Raw genomic sequence first — 18,155 nt, 5'->3', positions numbered from 1 at the left:
TTGTATATACCTTAAGAATCTACTGTTCCACTGGACTGAGTGTTGCAAAGTTGACTAATTTTTGTTAATTATTAAGAAGTAAATAGCAAAGAAAAAAATTTAAATGAATTGAATAATCAGATTATCCATCAGCACTGAGGGGTCTAAAAACATACAGCTTTTTTAGTATAAAAAATGACCTTCTGAAAATGCATGCTAAAATTAGAAAGAAAACTGTAGAAAAATGAGGGAAGACACACTCAGATTTTCTCTCATAAAAGGTAATCATTCGAGCCATCCTACCCTAAACTTCTAAGTTAAACTACTGGATGGTGTTGCCCCCAATATTCAAGATACAAAACTGAAAAACTATGAATCTGAGCAAAACAAGACTGCTCCTAATTAAAACCTTGGTCCCAGGATCATAATAAAAGGTTTTTTAAAAAGCTCAGTGATTCTCTGGCAGCCACTGAAGTAAGCCCTAACTGCTCCCAACCCCCAGCATCTTTCCACTGGGAAACCACCTTCAAGTATGTCATATTTTCTGGTCACTGGCTTCTAGTCACTGAACTTGTACATATAACCCCTGGTCAACTGAAACCCACTTTTTCAGAGGATCTAAAGTAGATCCTATAGTAAGAGAATGTGAATGGCCCTGGATCATACAAGCCCAGTGGTTGAGATTTCTAGAGTCTCCTTCTTCACTGTCTTTCTTGACGTGTGGGTCTTCAATTCTTCCTTTGATTCTAATACTACACAGGATTGTCTCCACTCATCAAAAAAAAAAAATAATAATAAATCCAGAAAGACACATCTTCTGGTGCTCAACTTGGGCAAAGCTGGTCTCTTTGGCTCAAAACCAACACCAAATGATACAGGAAAATATATGCCCTTGGTGGTGTAACACATTCAGAGCCTGAATATAATCACAGATGAAGAAGAATGGAAAAGGCTGCTGACATTTTTTTTATGAGTAAATGATCAGATACCGTTAGCCTTCCTCTGCGTCAGAAGGAACAGAAATCAACTTTATCACAGAGACAGCATGCCTGGTTGTACAGGTTGTGCACTGCTTAATCCTCAGGGTACATTTACACACACAACAATGTAAATGGCTCCCTCTACTGCTGTGGAGTGCGCAACCTACACAACAGGATTCACTACATGCTTCTTATATTGCCAAGCAGTGGATAAGAGGAGGAATATAAAGATAAATAAAAAAGACTTCTGCTCTGAAGGCAAAACAGAGAATGATGCACAGTCACCTCTGTAATGTGATAAGGGGTCCACGATCAGTGAGGAAGAAGCCTAGGGAATTGTATCAAATAACGGATAGTTCTATTTTGCAGTTGCCTTTGCCAGCAAACAAACGGAGAGAGAAACACCCAAAACAGATGATACTGAATAATATGGTAATGCAGAAAATTAAAGAACCACATAAAATCAAATCTTCACCTTAGGGCCAAGAATCACGGAGTGCAAAGTATATTCAGATGTAGAGGGGAAGGGATTTTAAGTGCTTTTTCTAAATGTACAATACATCATATCATAACACATGAGGCTGCAAGATGACTTTGATTTACATAATGTGAAACAAGGGACTTCATCTGTAACTAAACAACATGATAAAACTATGAGAAATGCACTGCTTATTGTCAAGGGCACTTATGAGTCCATCACACAGCCAATTTCTGTTCACTTAGCAAACAAATGAATCAAGCACATTATTTCAAAAAATACAAGGTCTTTTATCCAAAGGCCCTGGTAATATCTTTCAGTACAATAGAAGAACAAATTCTCGGCAGCATTTAAAAACCTCAGATCAGACTGTAATTTTTTTTAGACTGTTAATTCTTAATCTTCAATTCTTCAACTGTAAACTTCTTTCCAGAGGACTGCAATAATGTAATCTTAATTTCATAATACTCAAAAATGTTGAGGGGTCCGGGGGACAGAGATTTGTTTGCTGCCTAGACTTACGATTATGTGGATTCAAATTCTCTCATTTGTGGCTCATGTTGGCTCAGTGCGCCTGAAGTCTGCATCATAGACTTTCATTATGTGAGTTTATGGAAATGATACTGTTAGACTTTGGCAACTGGGAAGGCCAATAAATTCTGCTTAAGTTCTGATTTATATTGAAAAAAATGAAATGTAGCCTTTAATTTCCAAGAATGAAGATGCATCTGAGAATAAGTCTCACTGTCGAGTTTTATAGTGCCCTGGGACAGACCTATAAATGATTCATTCAAAAATTATTCTGTGATTTGTATTAAATTAATATATTTCTGTCATTTCTTATATTTTATTAAATTTTCTCTAACTTGCCAATGGCATTATTTTGAAACTAACTTGCAGAAGTACCGTACATAAACCAAAAATCATTTCAGTAAATACTGAAAGGCAGAACTGTCATTAATAAAATCAATTCTAAATTAAAGAGCATTTTCAAGGCACACAGACTTGCACTTTCTCTATAATTTCAAAGAGAAATGTGAAAATTACACGAAGGAATCATGGAGTTGACAGCTGGGATAACATGATTTGTGTTTTTGTTACCGTGAGCCCACAGCACTAGGTCAGCTTTAAACTATTTACTTCATTGTATCACACAGAACAATTTAACAAACGTATTACTGCAGATAGGTTAGGATTTATACAAACATGTTTCATTTTAGTTGAAACCAAAATTAATAGCTGAGCTAAAATTTCTTCCTACTAATGTGCTCACATAACATACAACATTTAATAATTACTTGAGTATTCACTGGAAACCGGGCTGGTTATGAGTTCCCTTTGTCAAACATGGGTAAGACCATGGAATCCACGGAGATTAAAACTTATTTTATTCGTCCTAACTTCCTTGCAAAGCTGAAGATCTGAAAATTTGTATGTTTGCATGAACTAAAAAGCAATTTTCTTCCTCAATTACTGACATCATTCGTTTAGACTTTCCTGATCATATGGTGGTAGGTCACTTTGAGATAAAACATTCCTGTCAGTGGGCTGATTTTCACTGCTGGGGCACTGGAAACAGTGATACAGAGAAAAGCGATTTTCCACATAAATCTTAGTCCCTGGGGGAGTAAAGGTAGAATTATTTGTCAGTATTGATCCATATTTTATATGCGTCTACCCTTTGACATTTTTTTCCCTACTTTCAATCACAGGTCTGTATTCCTATTGCTTTCCACAGAACAGAAGCAATTTATTAAGATCCTATTCTAGGTCCTATTTATCAGGGTGCAAAAAATTGAAGTCAGTATTTCTGCTAAAGGGTTTAGGAAGTGTAAAAAATCTTTTTTTTTCCTCATAAAACATGAAGTGTTTTAGCAAAACTACAGCAAATTCTACCCCTCAAAAAGGTTTTTCTTTTTCCTTTTTCTTTTTTAAGCAGGAGTCCTTTTTAGACAGTACAGCTTTGGTTTTGGATCCATGACTAAAAGATACATTAGAGTTAACAGTGCTTTATGCTGTCTTATCTTTGAAAAACACAATTTGTGCATACAGAGCACACAGTTAGTCCTAGGAGTTCAAGTTTTGAAAATCTGAGCATGAATAATTACTTTATAAACTGACCTGATCTAGCAGATTGAGATCATAAGTCACAGATTACTTACTATATGTTTTGCTAGACAATATTATCTAAAATAGTCTCATAAATCCCAGATATTACTACCTTCAGGTCATTATTTTAATATGTTATCCTAGCCTATGGCCAAACATGGAGTTTAACTGCATTTTATGAGCATTTGACAGTTAGGAAGAAGATTGTATTTCTAAACACAAGAGCAAGTACACCGTAATTATCCTAAATACTAGTACTTGTTTACAACCAGATATAGATAAGGACGCATATACGCTTTTCTCTAAACATGAGAATTCAGAAAGTTACACAAAAATAGAATAGTTACATAAATTAAGATACTTATATGCATTAAAATAGTATGTCTGCTCCTCCCTCCAAATGATATGGACCAAATAGGAGTTACGCAGTACTGCTGCTCTAACAGATTATCACAAATGTATTCAGTGGCTTTAAACAACAGAAGCATGTTATCTTACAGCTCTAGAGGTCTGAAGCCAATACAGGTCTTACTGGGCTAAAATCAAGGTGTCATCAAGGCTGCATTCCTTCTAGAGGCTCTAAGGTAAAATCTGATTGCTTGACTTTTCCAGCTTTTAGAAGCTGCCTGCATTCCTTGGCTTGTGGCCCCTTCCTCTACTTTCAAAGCCAACAGGATAGCATTTTCCAGTCTCTTCCTGACTCTGACTTTCTGCTCCCTTTTCCGTCTTTTAGGATTCTTGTGATTACATTGGACACATGCAGATAATCCAGGATAATCTCATCTCAACATCCTTACTCACATCTGCAAAGCCCCTTTTGCCATATGAGGGAACATATTCACATGTTCTGGGGATTAAGAATAGACATCTTTGGGGAATAATACTTGGCCTTCCACAATGAACGACATGAAAAGACTTGCAAGATACAATATAAAGTTACAGAAAAAAACCCCAGAAAATTGTGTACAACATGAAACTACATTCTTTAGACTCATACCAACTCAACATTGCTTACCTCTGGGCAACTTTTACATGAACATGTCCATGCGTTACTAGGAGAGGGGAGAGAATTATGCTACAGTGTTTCTTAAAGAACTATTTAAGGATGAGGGAATGTTTGGTATAGATTTTTAAGCAAAAATATGTGTTGTAAAATAGTATATAAAATGAAGAATTCAACTCCATGGGCGATATTCTGTTTTCTACATGGAGGGGTGAACACGCAGTTGCCAATTACAATGTTCTTTTAAAAAAAATGTATAAAATACATCACACACCTCTTTTTTTTTTTTTTAAGAGAACAGTTGTGTTATATTGCTAGGACAAGCTAGTAACAAGGGAGGTAAGGATTAGTTAGAAGTGTGGTTTTAAAGCTTTATACCTTAAAAATATATATTGGGTACAGGAGATTCTTTTCTCAGAGTTCTGAAGAGAAAAATGGCATTGGAATTAAGGAATGAAATTAATGTCACAATATTGGTGGGGCGAGGCAAAACTTGCACATAGAATATGATTCAGATATTATAAATATATGTATTTAGTTCCATAAATACATAGGAAATAAAACTGGAGAAATATACTTCAACATGTTAACCATAATTATTCCTAGGTAGAAAAATGGGTGGGATTATACGCTAATGTTTTTTCTTTATTTTTGTATTTCTCAAATTTCTTTAATGAATATGTTGCATTTTTAATTAGAAGAGACAAATATGAATCAGTGATCAAATTATGATTATCCCCCTCTTTAGTCTTAGAAGCACTATTTCCAGCACCTACACCCATAAGGATAAATAAGACACAGATTTTATCACCTGAAAAATGAATATACGAAAATCCTTTGTGGTTAATACATGCTGGGAATCTAATTTCTCTATATCAGAGTGGTGTTCAATATAGGTTAGAAGTTTGAATTAAGCATATACAATAGCTCCCATGATCACCAATAATAGTATAGATCCTATATGGCATACAGATTCTTTTTTCAGAAATATTTAGTACTAAAATAAAATATATATTAAAGAAACCTGTCACACAGAATTATTATGATACTCAGATTAAAATTAAAAATAATATCTACATGTTTCCTGGAAATCCTAATCATTTTCACTGACAACAATATTTGCTATTCTATTTTTAAAAAGCAATTCATAAAAAAAGTTTTTGGTAGAGTCAAGGGGACTTTAAGATTTGTTAATCTTATTCAAACAAAACATGCTTAAAGTTACAAACAAGATAAACTTTAGTATAAGCTGATTTCTTAGAGGACCCCCCAAATAAAGTGATTTTAAATGGCTTCTGCATTAATCACATGATCTTTTGAAATTGACCCTGTCATTTTCTCAAAGAGAAAATCTATTCTAGAAAAGATGCATGTTTTAAAATATATTTTGACCATTTAAATAAAAATAGTGTGAAAATTTAGCAGACTGAAGAAAAGATGAGATAAAAGAATTAAATCTTAATTACTTGCTAAATAACCTGAAATAGGCTTAGACCTGTATTTTACTTATAATCCTTTAGAAAAGACTAACATCATTAAATACTTTCTTTTTTTGACAAGGGAGGTAATTGGGTTTGTTTATTTATTGATTTTATTGAGGTATAGTCAGTTTACAATGTTGTGTCTTATTTATTTATTTTTAATGGAGGTTCTCTGGACTGAACCCAGGACCTCATGCATGCTAAGCATGCACTCTACCACTTGAGCTATACCCTTCTCCTTTTATATAATTTTGAAAGCTATTTATTTTTCCCTTTGAAAACTAGTCAAAAATTATCTTATACATAGTTAGATATGAAAAGAATTTTGGCAAATTTTTGTTAGCCTAAGGTTACATATAGTTTAAGTAAATGAGCAATTTTTAGTGTTTTGCACATAAAGCCAATTCAAAAACTCTCATAGGTAAAAATCTTTGTTAGGCAGCACAGAAAATATGTTGAAAGCTATGCAGGAGCAAATGCTACTCTTATTTTTTATACTTAAGACTATGTCTTGTGGCTCTTTTGTCATAAACACAATATATAAACTCTCTATAGAGAAACTGATAATATGTAGGATTCCTCCAACTAATCGAAGTATCAGACAATTATATTCTTAAAAAATTCAGGGTCACCACTCACTGGAATTGGCTGTGAATTCCAGTAGTGAGTCTTATGAATTCAACGTGTTCTTTACTCCATAAATGGGCATAAAATTAAAGGAAATTTGGTGCAGATATACAAACTGGACACAGAAATTCTTCATGTGTAGTTTAGAATGACAGAAACATATTTGCTCATACTGCCTTCATTTGTACACCCTGCTCCCTATTCTTTAATATTAGAATCAAAAGTGACAACATTGTGGCTGTTGTAATGGAGCATTCATGGTAAGGTCAAGCACTCTGTTAGGTTATTTAAGTATATCATCTCTACTGAATCTGATATCCTGTGAGACAGGTATTATCATGCCCATTTTACAGACAAAAAATTAATGGTCAATGAGGCTGAACAACTGCCAAGCCACACAGTTCATAACTGAGCCAGCCGGGATTAAATGCTTGCTCATCCCCATTGTCCAATATACTTTCTATTACACCAGACATCTCTGATTCTTATAAGCTTTGTTATTTTCCATTCATGTGTCAACCTTCCTTTTTATTTGAAATACTTCATAACAGCTTCATGCATTTAATTTTGCTGTTCCTGTTTCTAGGTCTTAATCATTGTCACCTACTTAATTCTCTCATCATTTTTCTATCCATCAACCTATGTAACTATGAGAAAACAAAACCAGATGCCAGTTTTATTAACCTGAAATAAAAGGAAATATTCTGCTGGCTTGTATTTCTTTTTAAAATATTCATTTATTTGACTATTTGAAAAAGTTAAATGTTTATTCCTGTCCTTTTCATTATGTAGCAAATATCAAACCTCATACAACAACAGAATTTGGGAGGTAAGTTAGTCCAGTATAAAGTATTTCTTAAAAACCGAATAGCCTTGGTATACAAGGTAGACTTCAAACAAATCAAACATTGCATGTTTCAGTATTTTACTGAACTCTCCAGTGCACTTGAGATTAAAAATCCCAAGGCAAGGTAGGCTCACTCTATACAAGTAGGAAGTGTAAATTATTAAATGAATTTTTGCTGGATATAAAGAGCTAAAAGAAGGAAAAGGAACTAATACTTGTTTCACAATTCCTAGATGTTAGGAATTTTACATATTGTTTTCTCATTTAAACCTTAACCTGCTAATGAAATTACTACTAGTGATACTTAATGTATTAAACGAACCCCATAAAATGGTCTCAATCATTAGAGAATACCTTCAGCAACAATGGATGATTCTTAAATGAGGCTAACAATAATATGGGATGGAGTAATAATTTTATAGATGAGGAAAGTGGATTTTAACCATGGGCTGACAAATCTATCAATGAAAAACATTTATTATACAATAATACAACAAAAGATATTTCAGATACTATATCTTCCACATTAACATATTTGCACAGGATCTTATACAATTATTTATGTTTGGGGAAAATTATTGACTGTTCACTATATGTTAGATATGATACAAGATACCTTGTAGTCTTCACTCTGTACTACTAATCTCATAATGAGACTCAGAGAGGTCAATTAGTCAACTCAAGATGACCAGCTAGTCTTTGGATAAATAGGTCATATCTACTCTGATCATCTTTTCTTGCTGAGTTTTAAAGTTCTAAATACTTACATATCATATACATATATACACATGCATACATACATTCTGGATACAAATTTCTGTTAGATATACATATTGCGACTACTTTTTCCAAATCTGGAGCTTTTTTTTCTGACGGGAAGTGAGTATTGATCTTAACACTGTTTCCTCTGTGTAATGTATCTCTTTTTTCTGGCCAATTCAACTTTTTTCCCCCCTGTATCTTTGATTTTCACCAGTTTTTCTACAATATACCTAGGTCTCTAGGTTGTTGGTTTTCATGAAATTTGGGGGGGGGGGATTTGCCATTACATCTTCAAATAATTTTCTTACCCATTCCCATCCTTTCCCAAGATTCCAAATACAATCACATTAATTGGTAAATCCACATCTAAGCCATCTCTCAGGTCAGTCTCTATTGATTACTGTTCTTTGACCATGGGTCACACTGTCATCTTTCTTTGCTTGGCTAATTTTCACTATATTCCGAGCATGTTATTGTAGATAATATATTATAGAGATTCAAGATTCTGTTATCTTCCTCTGAAGAGTGCTGATTCTTATTTTAGGAAGCAGTTCAGTTACCTGCTGGTCACTCTAAATTTAGGTAGCTTTGAGTTTATTCTTTGGTAGGGAAGATCTATCAAAAGCTCAAGATGATTCCCAAGTCTTTGTAAACTGGTGGGACTCAATCTCCAAACTCTATCTTCTCTGAAAACGGTACTAGGTCTTGGTTTCAGGCTTGGTTAGGACAGGTCAAGCGTAGGCATTTCTCTGGATCATGGTGCCTATCGTGAAGGCGCAGCCTTTCTCTTTTCTTGGCTAAATGCCAGGAGTAATGACATGGTATTAACAAAGTTGCTCTACTGTTGTGGCCCGAATATGCTCAATTTCTAGTCTACTTTTAACATCTAAATTCCATAGCAGTAGCACTCTGATGAACTTTGATTAGTTTCTATCTGTATATATTTAGCCAGCCTTGCAAGGTTCTCACAGATGATCTGCACACAGACTTCTTGGCACCTCTCCCTGCATAGAGTCCTCTTCCCTGGTGCCCTCAGAGTAGGACCCTTGTGCTCTACCTAGATTCCAGCTTGCTGGACCAGTGAAAAAAAACTGTCCCCAGGCAAAAAGCTGGGTTGGCTGTGGGGCTCACTTAACATATATTCCTTGTTTTAGAGACTGCACTGCTCATTCTCCAATGACTGAAAGCAGTTGCCTCATAACTATTTTCAACTTTTATGGTTGTTTTTTGCAGAGTTCCAATATCAGGTGCACCTACATAGCTGGAAATGGAAGTCCAATTGTGTTCCTGCATAGAGATCTTTTCCATCTTTATGAATTATTTATAAGTAAAATAGTTTCTGTACAAGTCAACAAGAAGCTATCGTGAATGCAGTAGGACTCATTACATACAGTCCTGTCTCAATGTCACTGTGTAGTCCGTGATGTGAAATGTCAACATTATTCATACTAAAATAAAATGGCTGGTGAACAATGAATTACCATTAATTTTTACTAGCTCTAAGCAAGATACACTCATAAATAATTACTACTATAAAGTGCTCACAGAGAGTAAACTGTTTCTCACCATGTCACCTTCTTATGTTTATATGTGATGCTTTGTTACGAATATTTGTGAGTGGTACGGACATTCACAATGCAGCTCAAAGTTCATTAGCTAGAGATGTGATTGAAACTTTTTTCTCAGATGGAACCAGATAGCCTGTCAATCACTTAATTTAACATTTTGGGTACTTTGTATGATGACTATAAAACATGGAGCATAGGTTCATAATTTAGAGGGTCCATCAAAATTCACCAGTGTTTTCACTTATTGTCAATGGCTACATCTTCATGTTCAAAATTGACAGTAAATTTTTTTAATTAACTAACCAAATGTCTAGTCAATATGCCAGCCAATATATGCCTGTTTAGAAATCAGTTATTATGAATTGAGGGAGATGTCTAACATCATTATGCCAAAAGATTTTTGGAACACCAAATCTGGAATAAAAGCATTCTGTGAAGGGATTAATAGGATTAACAGCCTCGCCATTGAATTAGGAATGTCATTTAACTGGCTTTGGAAATTTTACCTTGTTATAAGTATAGCTGCGTCCACTGAAGTCATGTCCTCTCCCCAGCTTGTTGACATCTCTAAATGTATATCATTCTTTTTGCCAAATTCTTCATGCTGCCACTTACAAAAACTCTCTAGCATTTTCTCTCCATGGTGCCCAATGTAGAGATCTGCCTGCAAAAGAAGAGATTTTACTTCAAGGCAAATTATTCTCAGACAGACAAAAAGCTAAAAACTGAGGAGACTTCCTGAATTACTGAAGCAGCCTGCTGACCATAACATTAATTAGAACCTGGACGACATTCAGGATTAATTTTGCCTGAGCTAAAAATCTTAAAACTTTGTGTAGATACAATAATTACAAAATCTGTTTAATGCTATTTTGAGGAGAGAGGTGCAATGGAATATTAAGAATGTGGAACTTTTAGACTTAATCCACTACATCTACAATTTAAGAACAAAGGTTTTCCAAACTGCCAGTTAATAGCAGGCTAAAATGATGCCACAGAGGAGTCTCTGCTTAAACTGAATTATAGATAACAAACAAATTGTAAAGCACATATTTAAATGAGAAAATAAAACTGTCATTAAAAATTACTTTTAAAAATTACATTTTGTAAAGTTAAGGTTTGTTTCCAGGATCCTGGGAAACTAAGAACATTCTGTTTTTGGAATATAGTTGAGGTATTAACTAAAACTCAAGGGTAGATTTATGATACTTAAAGCGACTCAGTGGATATCTCTGGATTGTAAGTCAATAAGAAGTAAATCCCTAACATTCCCTTTACTTCAAAGTACCAGAACACAACTTCTCATTCACTTAATTGAACAAAAAACTCAAGACTTTCTTACTGGAGTTTCATGGAGCAGAACAAGCTTTATCACACGGAGATTGACCTGCACACCAAGACTCTTGTGTTGGAAAAGGTTAAAAACCTGAAAACAAATAAAAAGAAGAATCCTAAAATAAAACTGAAAAACATCTTAATTTTTCTTAAAGCCCAGACAGGAAAAAAAATCTCAATTTAGTTGAGAAATTTTATATTTTTTAAAATTTAAGTTATTTAAAAATTAGCTTAATAAGCAATAGTAACTAATTCATTATAGACACCAAGAAATTTAGACCTAGCATTCTGATACACTTACTGCAACCTTGAAAGCCCAGGCATTTCAATGGGGTGCAGAAGGAAGGCTGGCATTTTCATGATACTAAAGAGAAGAATTTTGGTAATTTTCTTAAGGCCACGAAATGCCAGCATCCTCCTTTCTTCTGAGAAACAGTCCTGAAAGCTCAGGCTGCTCTATGCCACCTCCCAGTTCACCCCTTAGAGTTTATTTTCTCACCCCAGGCTAGCTGCCAAATAGGAACGGGTTTTCAAAGCTCCTCCCTCCCATGGTGCCCGTGAAGACAAGGCTGTTGATACTTAGTGTTTTCAAATCATAATTATAACTGGCTTTCCCCAAACATGGTATGTGTAGCAATGTTGAAAAGTAAGGCATATTTTTTATGTGGTACCTTGATTTGGGGGGGGGGGTAAATTTTAGTGTTTATTTAATTTACAACAGAAAATGTAACACTGGCACACCAAACCCACATCGGAGACTGGAGTTGGTAAGCTATGCTAGTCTACCCTAAACAGAAAGCTGGTAGAGTGTCCAGGACAGAGCTGAACACAGACAGAAGGACGGCGGCGTGAAAAAATCTGTTCACTGGTAAGAGTAAGCCAAATGATAAGCCAAAAAAAGTAAGAATGGGGAAGTTACAAAACACAGTTATCTCTGAATTGGCGGTTTGGTTCTTCCCTTGCCTTACATGGTAACTGGAATTACACATGGACACTTGCCTGTGGTTTTTCTTTACACTTCTTCTCCCCTAAGAACCAGTCTTCACTATAACCTTCTAATTCTGCCTCGAAGGAAGTCTACCCAATGGGGTGTGCAATTCAGATTCAGGTGGTATCCTGGTACAACCTAGATTTCTGCTGTCCAGAAGCTATCAGCCAAAGTGAGCTACATGTGATTAAGCTCATTAAAAATTCACCTATTAGCTATTAGGTCTTACTACTCAACTAGTATTATTTCTGACATTCAATTTTACATATCTGTAAAAGAGCTCGGTGAATTACCAACCTCCATTTTTGTTTCAACTCATAATCTACAGAACTTCAGTGGGGCCGTGCGTATAGACAAAGGTAACATTTCTGCTATTTCAACAAATGGCCTTTTATAAAAAAGAATGAAAAGAAGGGCACAGAAAAGAGAAAAAAGAATAATAGAGAAATATTTTTGCCACATCAAGATTAACAATGCTTTTTTTTTTTTTTACTAGAAGATGTGAGTTATCATTTTCATATCTCTTTTGAGATGGATCAATTTGGTATATGTATTTTTTTAACGGATGTCATGTCAATAAAAGAAAGGAATAGTAATGAGTTAAGTTTTAAAGAACTTCATTATACTCACACATTTCTTCCTTAGAGTTTTCTTGAAAAAATTCCAAGCGCACTTTAAAGTTTGCCTACCATATTTAAGATGGTTAGAATGAATCTCCGGGCTGCATCTGCTCCATGATGGGAAACCACGGCTGGGTCTGCAACCACTACAGTCTCTATGTTGTATTCTTGAGGTAATTTGTATGAATATCGTTTCCCTCTTCCACTTTCTGTGACTTTTTTCGATCTAGGTCTTCCTTTATCTGCAACAGAGAAAGAAATTTTCCAATGTGCCTCCATCTTGGCAAAGTGAATTAAAAAAAAAAGTCCATTTTTTCAACAATGATGAAGAAAGTTTATTCAATGCCAACATGAGCTGGTGATATAATGGTGAGCTATACTTATGGAACATAAATGAGCATTTGGCTTTGGAGTCTGACTTTGGAATCCGACAGACTGGATATCCACCATTTATTAATTCTGCACTTGGAAACTAACATCACTTGTCAGTCTTAGTTTCCTCATTTGTAAAATGAATACCAGTATACCACCTGCTTTCTAGAGTTGCTGATGATCACAATGGTAAAAATTTTAGCACAGAGATCCATATAAATAACTCAATAAATAAAATATATCATGATTTTTCCCTTTGAAACCAGTGACAAAATAAATGCCTGCTTGCAAGAAGTGCCTGAGGGGACTGCCCCACACATCCTCGGGTCAGGCAGGTGCCCCTAATAACTAAAACTATGCATGAGTTACAAAGAAATTGGCTTTGCCATCAGGACCATACAGAAGTTATGACCTTAGGGTAGCAGATTCCTCAGACAGGGTCAAATAAAAGCAGTAACCACAAATAGACATATTTATAAATTTAATTGTATAAAAATGTAAAATTTCTGTTCATGAAAACATGGCATTATCAGAATGAAAAGCATCCAACCAAGTGGGAGAAGATATTTACAGTACTTTTCCATAATAAAGAAATAAAAAGCCACTCTAATAGCACAGGGAACTATACTGAATTTCTTGTAATAATATATAATGGGAAAGAGTCTGAAAAGAAAATATATATGTATGTATGTGTATAACTAAATCACTTTGTTATACACCTGAAACTAACACTGTAAATTAACTACCTCAATAAAAATAAAATTTAAAAAAGTTAAAAATTAAAAAGCTACTCTAAATCAATGACAGATAACGCAAATGAAATAGTGGCTGCAAATTGGAGTAGCCATTTCTCAAAAAAGGAGATCCAAATGGCTTATAGCATACAAGGTGCTCAATCTCATTAGTCTTTAGGGAAATGCAAATTAAACTGCAATAAATTAAATAAATTAAAATCCCTAGAACAGGTAAAATAAAGAGATGATTTTATGAGCGTCCGTCCACAAGAATGAGAGGACAACTGGAAGTCCCATACTCACACATGCTGGGCATTTAAACTAGGATAAACACTTTAAAAAAAACTGGTTGGCAGTATCTCTTAGGGCTGAACAACTGTACATCTAATGCTCAACAATCTAAAGTACATACTCTCCAGAAATGCATGCAAATTGCATGTAAAATTATTCACAGCGGCACTATTCTTAACAGTTCAACTAACCCTCAATAGTATGATGAAAAAAGAAATGAAAATGAACCAACTACTTCAACGAGTGAAAAAATGGATGAGCCTCACAAACATAATGCTGAGCAAGAGAAGCCAATTACAAAAGAGTCGGTAGTGCACGATTCCATTTATGGAAACATCAAAAACTGGGAAGACGCGATGTCACAAATCAGGACAGTAACTATCTTGGGGTAAGAGAAGTTAGTGTCTAAGAGTGGGCACAAGGGGAGTAGCTATGGCGCTGATAATTTCTATATTTTGATCTGGGTGGTAACTACACAGTCATGCTCATTTTGGGAAAAATCAGTACCTGGACACATCATTTGTACAACTTTCTGTGTGCATCTGGTGCTTCAGTAATTAATTTATGGTTTTAACAGCTTTATTGAGGGGTAACTTACATGCCATAACAAGTAGCCATTTAAGTGTACAATTCAATTAGTTTTAACAAATTTCTACAGCTCAGCAATCATTTCCACAATCCATTATTAATCTAGCTATCACCTGTTCTTCTTGCCATTTACCAAAATTCTGTAGATGTCACTAAATTGCTATCATCTTTTTCCCCAAACCTTGTGCTAGTTGCTGACATCTTTTATAATTCTTTTCTATAATTTTAGTGGATTTCCTGGAAGTAAATGTGTGTTTAATGGAATCCCATGGATGTAAATTTATGTGTCTATTTTGTCATATTTCCACAGACATCTTCTATTTTCTATTGAATTTGGAGGTATGTATTCTCATAGTTCTAGTCCATCATCTTGGTTTCTGATTAAATTCATTTTCTTAAGTCTTGTTCCAGCTACTTTGACTTTGGCTTGCCAGTTCAATTTAATTCTATTCTATTTTACTACCATTTCCACCTAATCTGCCCTCTAATATCTTTTCATTATACCAGGATTAATTCAGCTCTTGACTTCTTGAACTACTGTGTCCCTTCTATTACCAACTTCTAAACCCAACTGAGTTAGCTGTGAGCTCTAACACGAACTGGATCCCACCATGATTTCTACAAACTTCATTGTTCTCAGATATCTCCACCAATTACAGTTTCTCATTTTTTTTCTCACAGAGACACAAACTAAAAATCTATTTAACAAATAGTTTTAGCCAAATGTCAAGTAGAGTCAGTTAACTAAGTTAACCAAAATGTTATGAAAATAATTGCAAAGACACTTTATTTAAGAAAAAATTAAATATTATATCATGAAATAAGAAAATGCAAAAGGACAAAAAACAACAGTAGTCATCTGCAACAGAATCACTGTGGTTAAAAGTAATCCATATTTAGTACCAGCAGTTGATACCAAAGACCTTGATGAAGGACAACATAAGCAACTGGTTTTATTAGTACCTTGAGGCCGACAACAGAAATGAATTTCGTAGTTTTTCTAATTGTAATCTCCATTTCAGGGTGTACGTATGGAAGAAGACATGCCCATGGAGGAGACAGAGATGTAAGAAAAATAAAATGAGAGCTAATATGAAACCAAAGGGATAGTTATAAAATGAGTGGCTTTTCAACCTTCTCAAGAGTGATAAACAGACCACATAAGGGAGAGAGAGAAAAGTTTATTACGTTTATTGCCCCAGCTAATGACAGCTGTGTTGGCCCCAAACTGTCAGTGTGCTACATCCTTATCTGCATGTTACATTTAAATAGACTACTTGGAATATTTTAGGTTTCTTAAGAATCTCAATGTCATGGTTGGTTGACTCCATCCTACAAGTTAGCTATTACGTGTGAAAATCATGCATGTTGAAGTCATCTAAAGTTGCTTTCTTTGACGTCTTCACTGTCCACATCAACCGTGCTGAGCTCATTCTTCATCTCCTCAGTCTTGAGGCCATTTTCTACCCATAGGTGTGTTTAAAAACAAGAGTGGATACCACGCACTTCCAGTTAAAGAAGGCATTTTTAAATGTGTAGTCACCAATGCTCAGTATGTGCTCCCTGTAATATCCTCCACAGCAGTTCTGCGTGGCATATGGAAACCTTTTCAGTGGTGGTCTGATTAAGTCAGCTCTCAGAGCAGAGATGGTCTCCATATCCTGCTTGAATAGACTGGTCTTCTTCAGTTCCATAAATCTTCTTCTTGTTCCCAGAGTCCTGGACATACTCCTAAGTTTATACTAAAATGTCAAGGCATATATATTGGTTGATAATGTCATCTGCCTGCTTACAATCTTAAGGACCATGTTTTGCCTTCCAGATAAAATCCTCATCACCACGGCACCCAAGCCCACTCATTATCTCATCCAAGACCACTTTTCCCAGCTGCATCTCATGTCCACACTGCAGATGCTGGCTTCAGCTCCCCAGCTGGTACTTTCTCCTGCTTTTATACATTTGTATGTATTGCTCTTCGGCCTGAAATGCACTTTCCCTGTCTAACAATATCTTCACGTATGTTTTCATTTTCACATACAATCTAATTAAATTTTGAAATAGCACTGAGGTTCAGGCATCACTGTACCCATTCTGTACACTGTAAATGGAGCTTTGGAGAGATCGAGTAAGTTTTCCAAAGTCACCGATCTAGGACGTAACAGCATAAGGATGTGGACAAAGGCAGTCTGACCCCAAAGTCCATTTTCTTAACCTGCACACTCTGTTCTCTTTCCTCCCTACAGTCTGGATACATGTGGCTAGATCTTTGAGGCTGAGCCCATTTACATGAGAAGCTTAGAATCTTGGGTACTGAGTTTCATAGCTCCATATAATTGTCATATAATTGTCAACTGTCATATAATTACTTGTCATATAATTACTCACTTACCAATTTGTCTAAAAATAATACACTGGTCAACTCTTGAGAATAAGAGCTGTGTCGCTTAGCTCCACCTCCCTGTGTGATGATTGGTTCTGCGTATGTTGTGAATGAAGAAGTTAAGGTTCAGAAGTTCAAGGGAAGTGAAGGAGAGTCTGTAGCTGAAGGGAGACTGAAGCTGGGCCTTGAACCCAGGGCCTCCGACTCTCAGCCTCATGTGCCTTTCTTTCCTCTGTATTGTCTTTTCATAAAAGGACACAACAAAGTCATCCTAAACTATAAAAGTGCCTGTTCAGAAAAAAATATTTACGTAATCAACACATATAAACCTATGGCATTAAAATGATGATGGGGAATAGGACAAAGCCCAAGTTGAATCCAAGTCAGCTTTATGTTCTTGTTGTGCAAAGGCAAATGCAGTTACATTACCCAAATTTGAATCATGTTCTTAATATGCTAATACATTACCTGAAGAAGGAAAGAACTACAATTAGACATATCAGCTTAATTAAGTAAATGATATTTTATATCATGGATTGCTGATTTTAAAATGATTTTATAAATTCCATATCCTTAAAAAGCATCAGAACAGGTAAGTTCAGTAAAGCATCCAACTGATGATAGGTTAGCACTCCTTGCGCGCAAGCACTCAATACAATTGGCACGTAACAGTCACGCCTCAAAAAAAATTAACTTTATCAACAACATGTGTAAAATATGTACCATGTATTTATGCGTTATAAAATTATCAAAATTAAGAATTTTCTAGAAACCATTCGTCCGTGCATAAAGGCACACAAAGCCTGCTTTATGTCATCCGTGTACAGGAGGAATTAGAACAGCTGGAACTTGCTATGATTCAAAAGTTGCACAGCGCATATTTTCAGTATAACTCAACACAAGGCAACCTCCTTAAATGGACTAAATCCAAGTTGCTGCTGTTATCATTTCATGATACAAAAGCCTTTCTTTTGCTTGTTTGTAATGCTACAACTTTAATTCAGCTGTTTTTT

At 35.2% G+C, this 18,155-nt stretch overlaps 1 protein-coding gene across 3 annotated transcripts in view; it reads right to left on the bottom strand.

The window, feature by feature from the left end:
- ADAMTS19 (ADAM metallopeptidase with thrombospondin type 1 motif 19) overlaps positions 1-18,155 on the bottom strand; it is a 241,151-nt gene that overhangs the window by 177,049 nt on the left and 45,947 nt on the right. For all 3 annotated transcript variants that reach the window (XR_004318692.1, XR_004318691.1, XM_032476644.1), the window contains exons 4-6: positions 12,847-13,019; positions 11,177-11,260; positions 10,341-10,498 (exon numbers count right to left, since the gene is read on the bottom strand). Coding sequence is in view for 1 of the 3 variants with exons in the window: in XM_032476644.1 (XP_032332535.1) it covers positions 10,341-10,498; positions 11,177-11,260; positions 12,847-13,019 (415 nt within the window). In the remaining 2 variants the exon portion in view is untranslated. The remainder of the gene's footprint in view (positions 1-10,340; positions 10,499-11,176; positions 11,261-12,846; positions 13,020-18,155) is intronic.

This window comes from Camelus ferus, chromosome 3 (assembly GCF_009834535.1).
Source record: "Camelus ferus isolate YT-003-E chromosome 3, BCGSAC_Cfer_1.0, whole genome shotgun sequence".
In the NCBI taxonomy this organism is placed as follows: domain Eukaryota; kingdom Metazoa; phylum Chordata; class Mammalia; order Artiodactyla; family Camelidae; genus Camelus; species Camelus ferus.
This window is presented reverse-complemented; position numbering and strand designations above follow the sequence as displayed.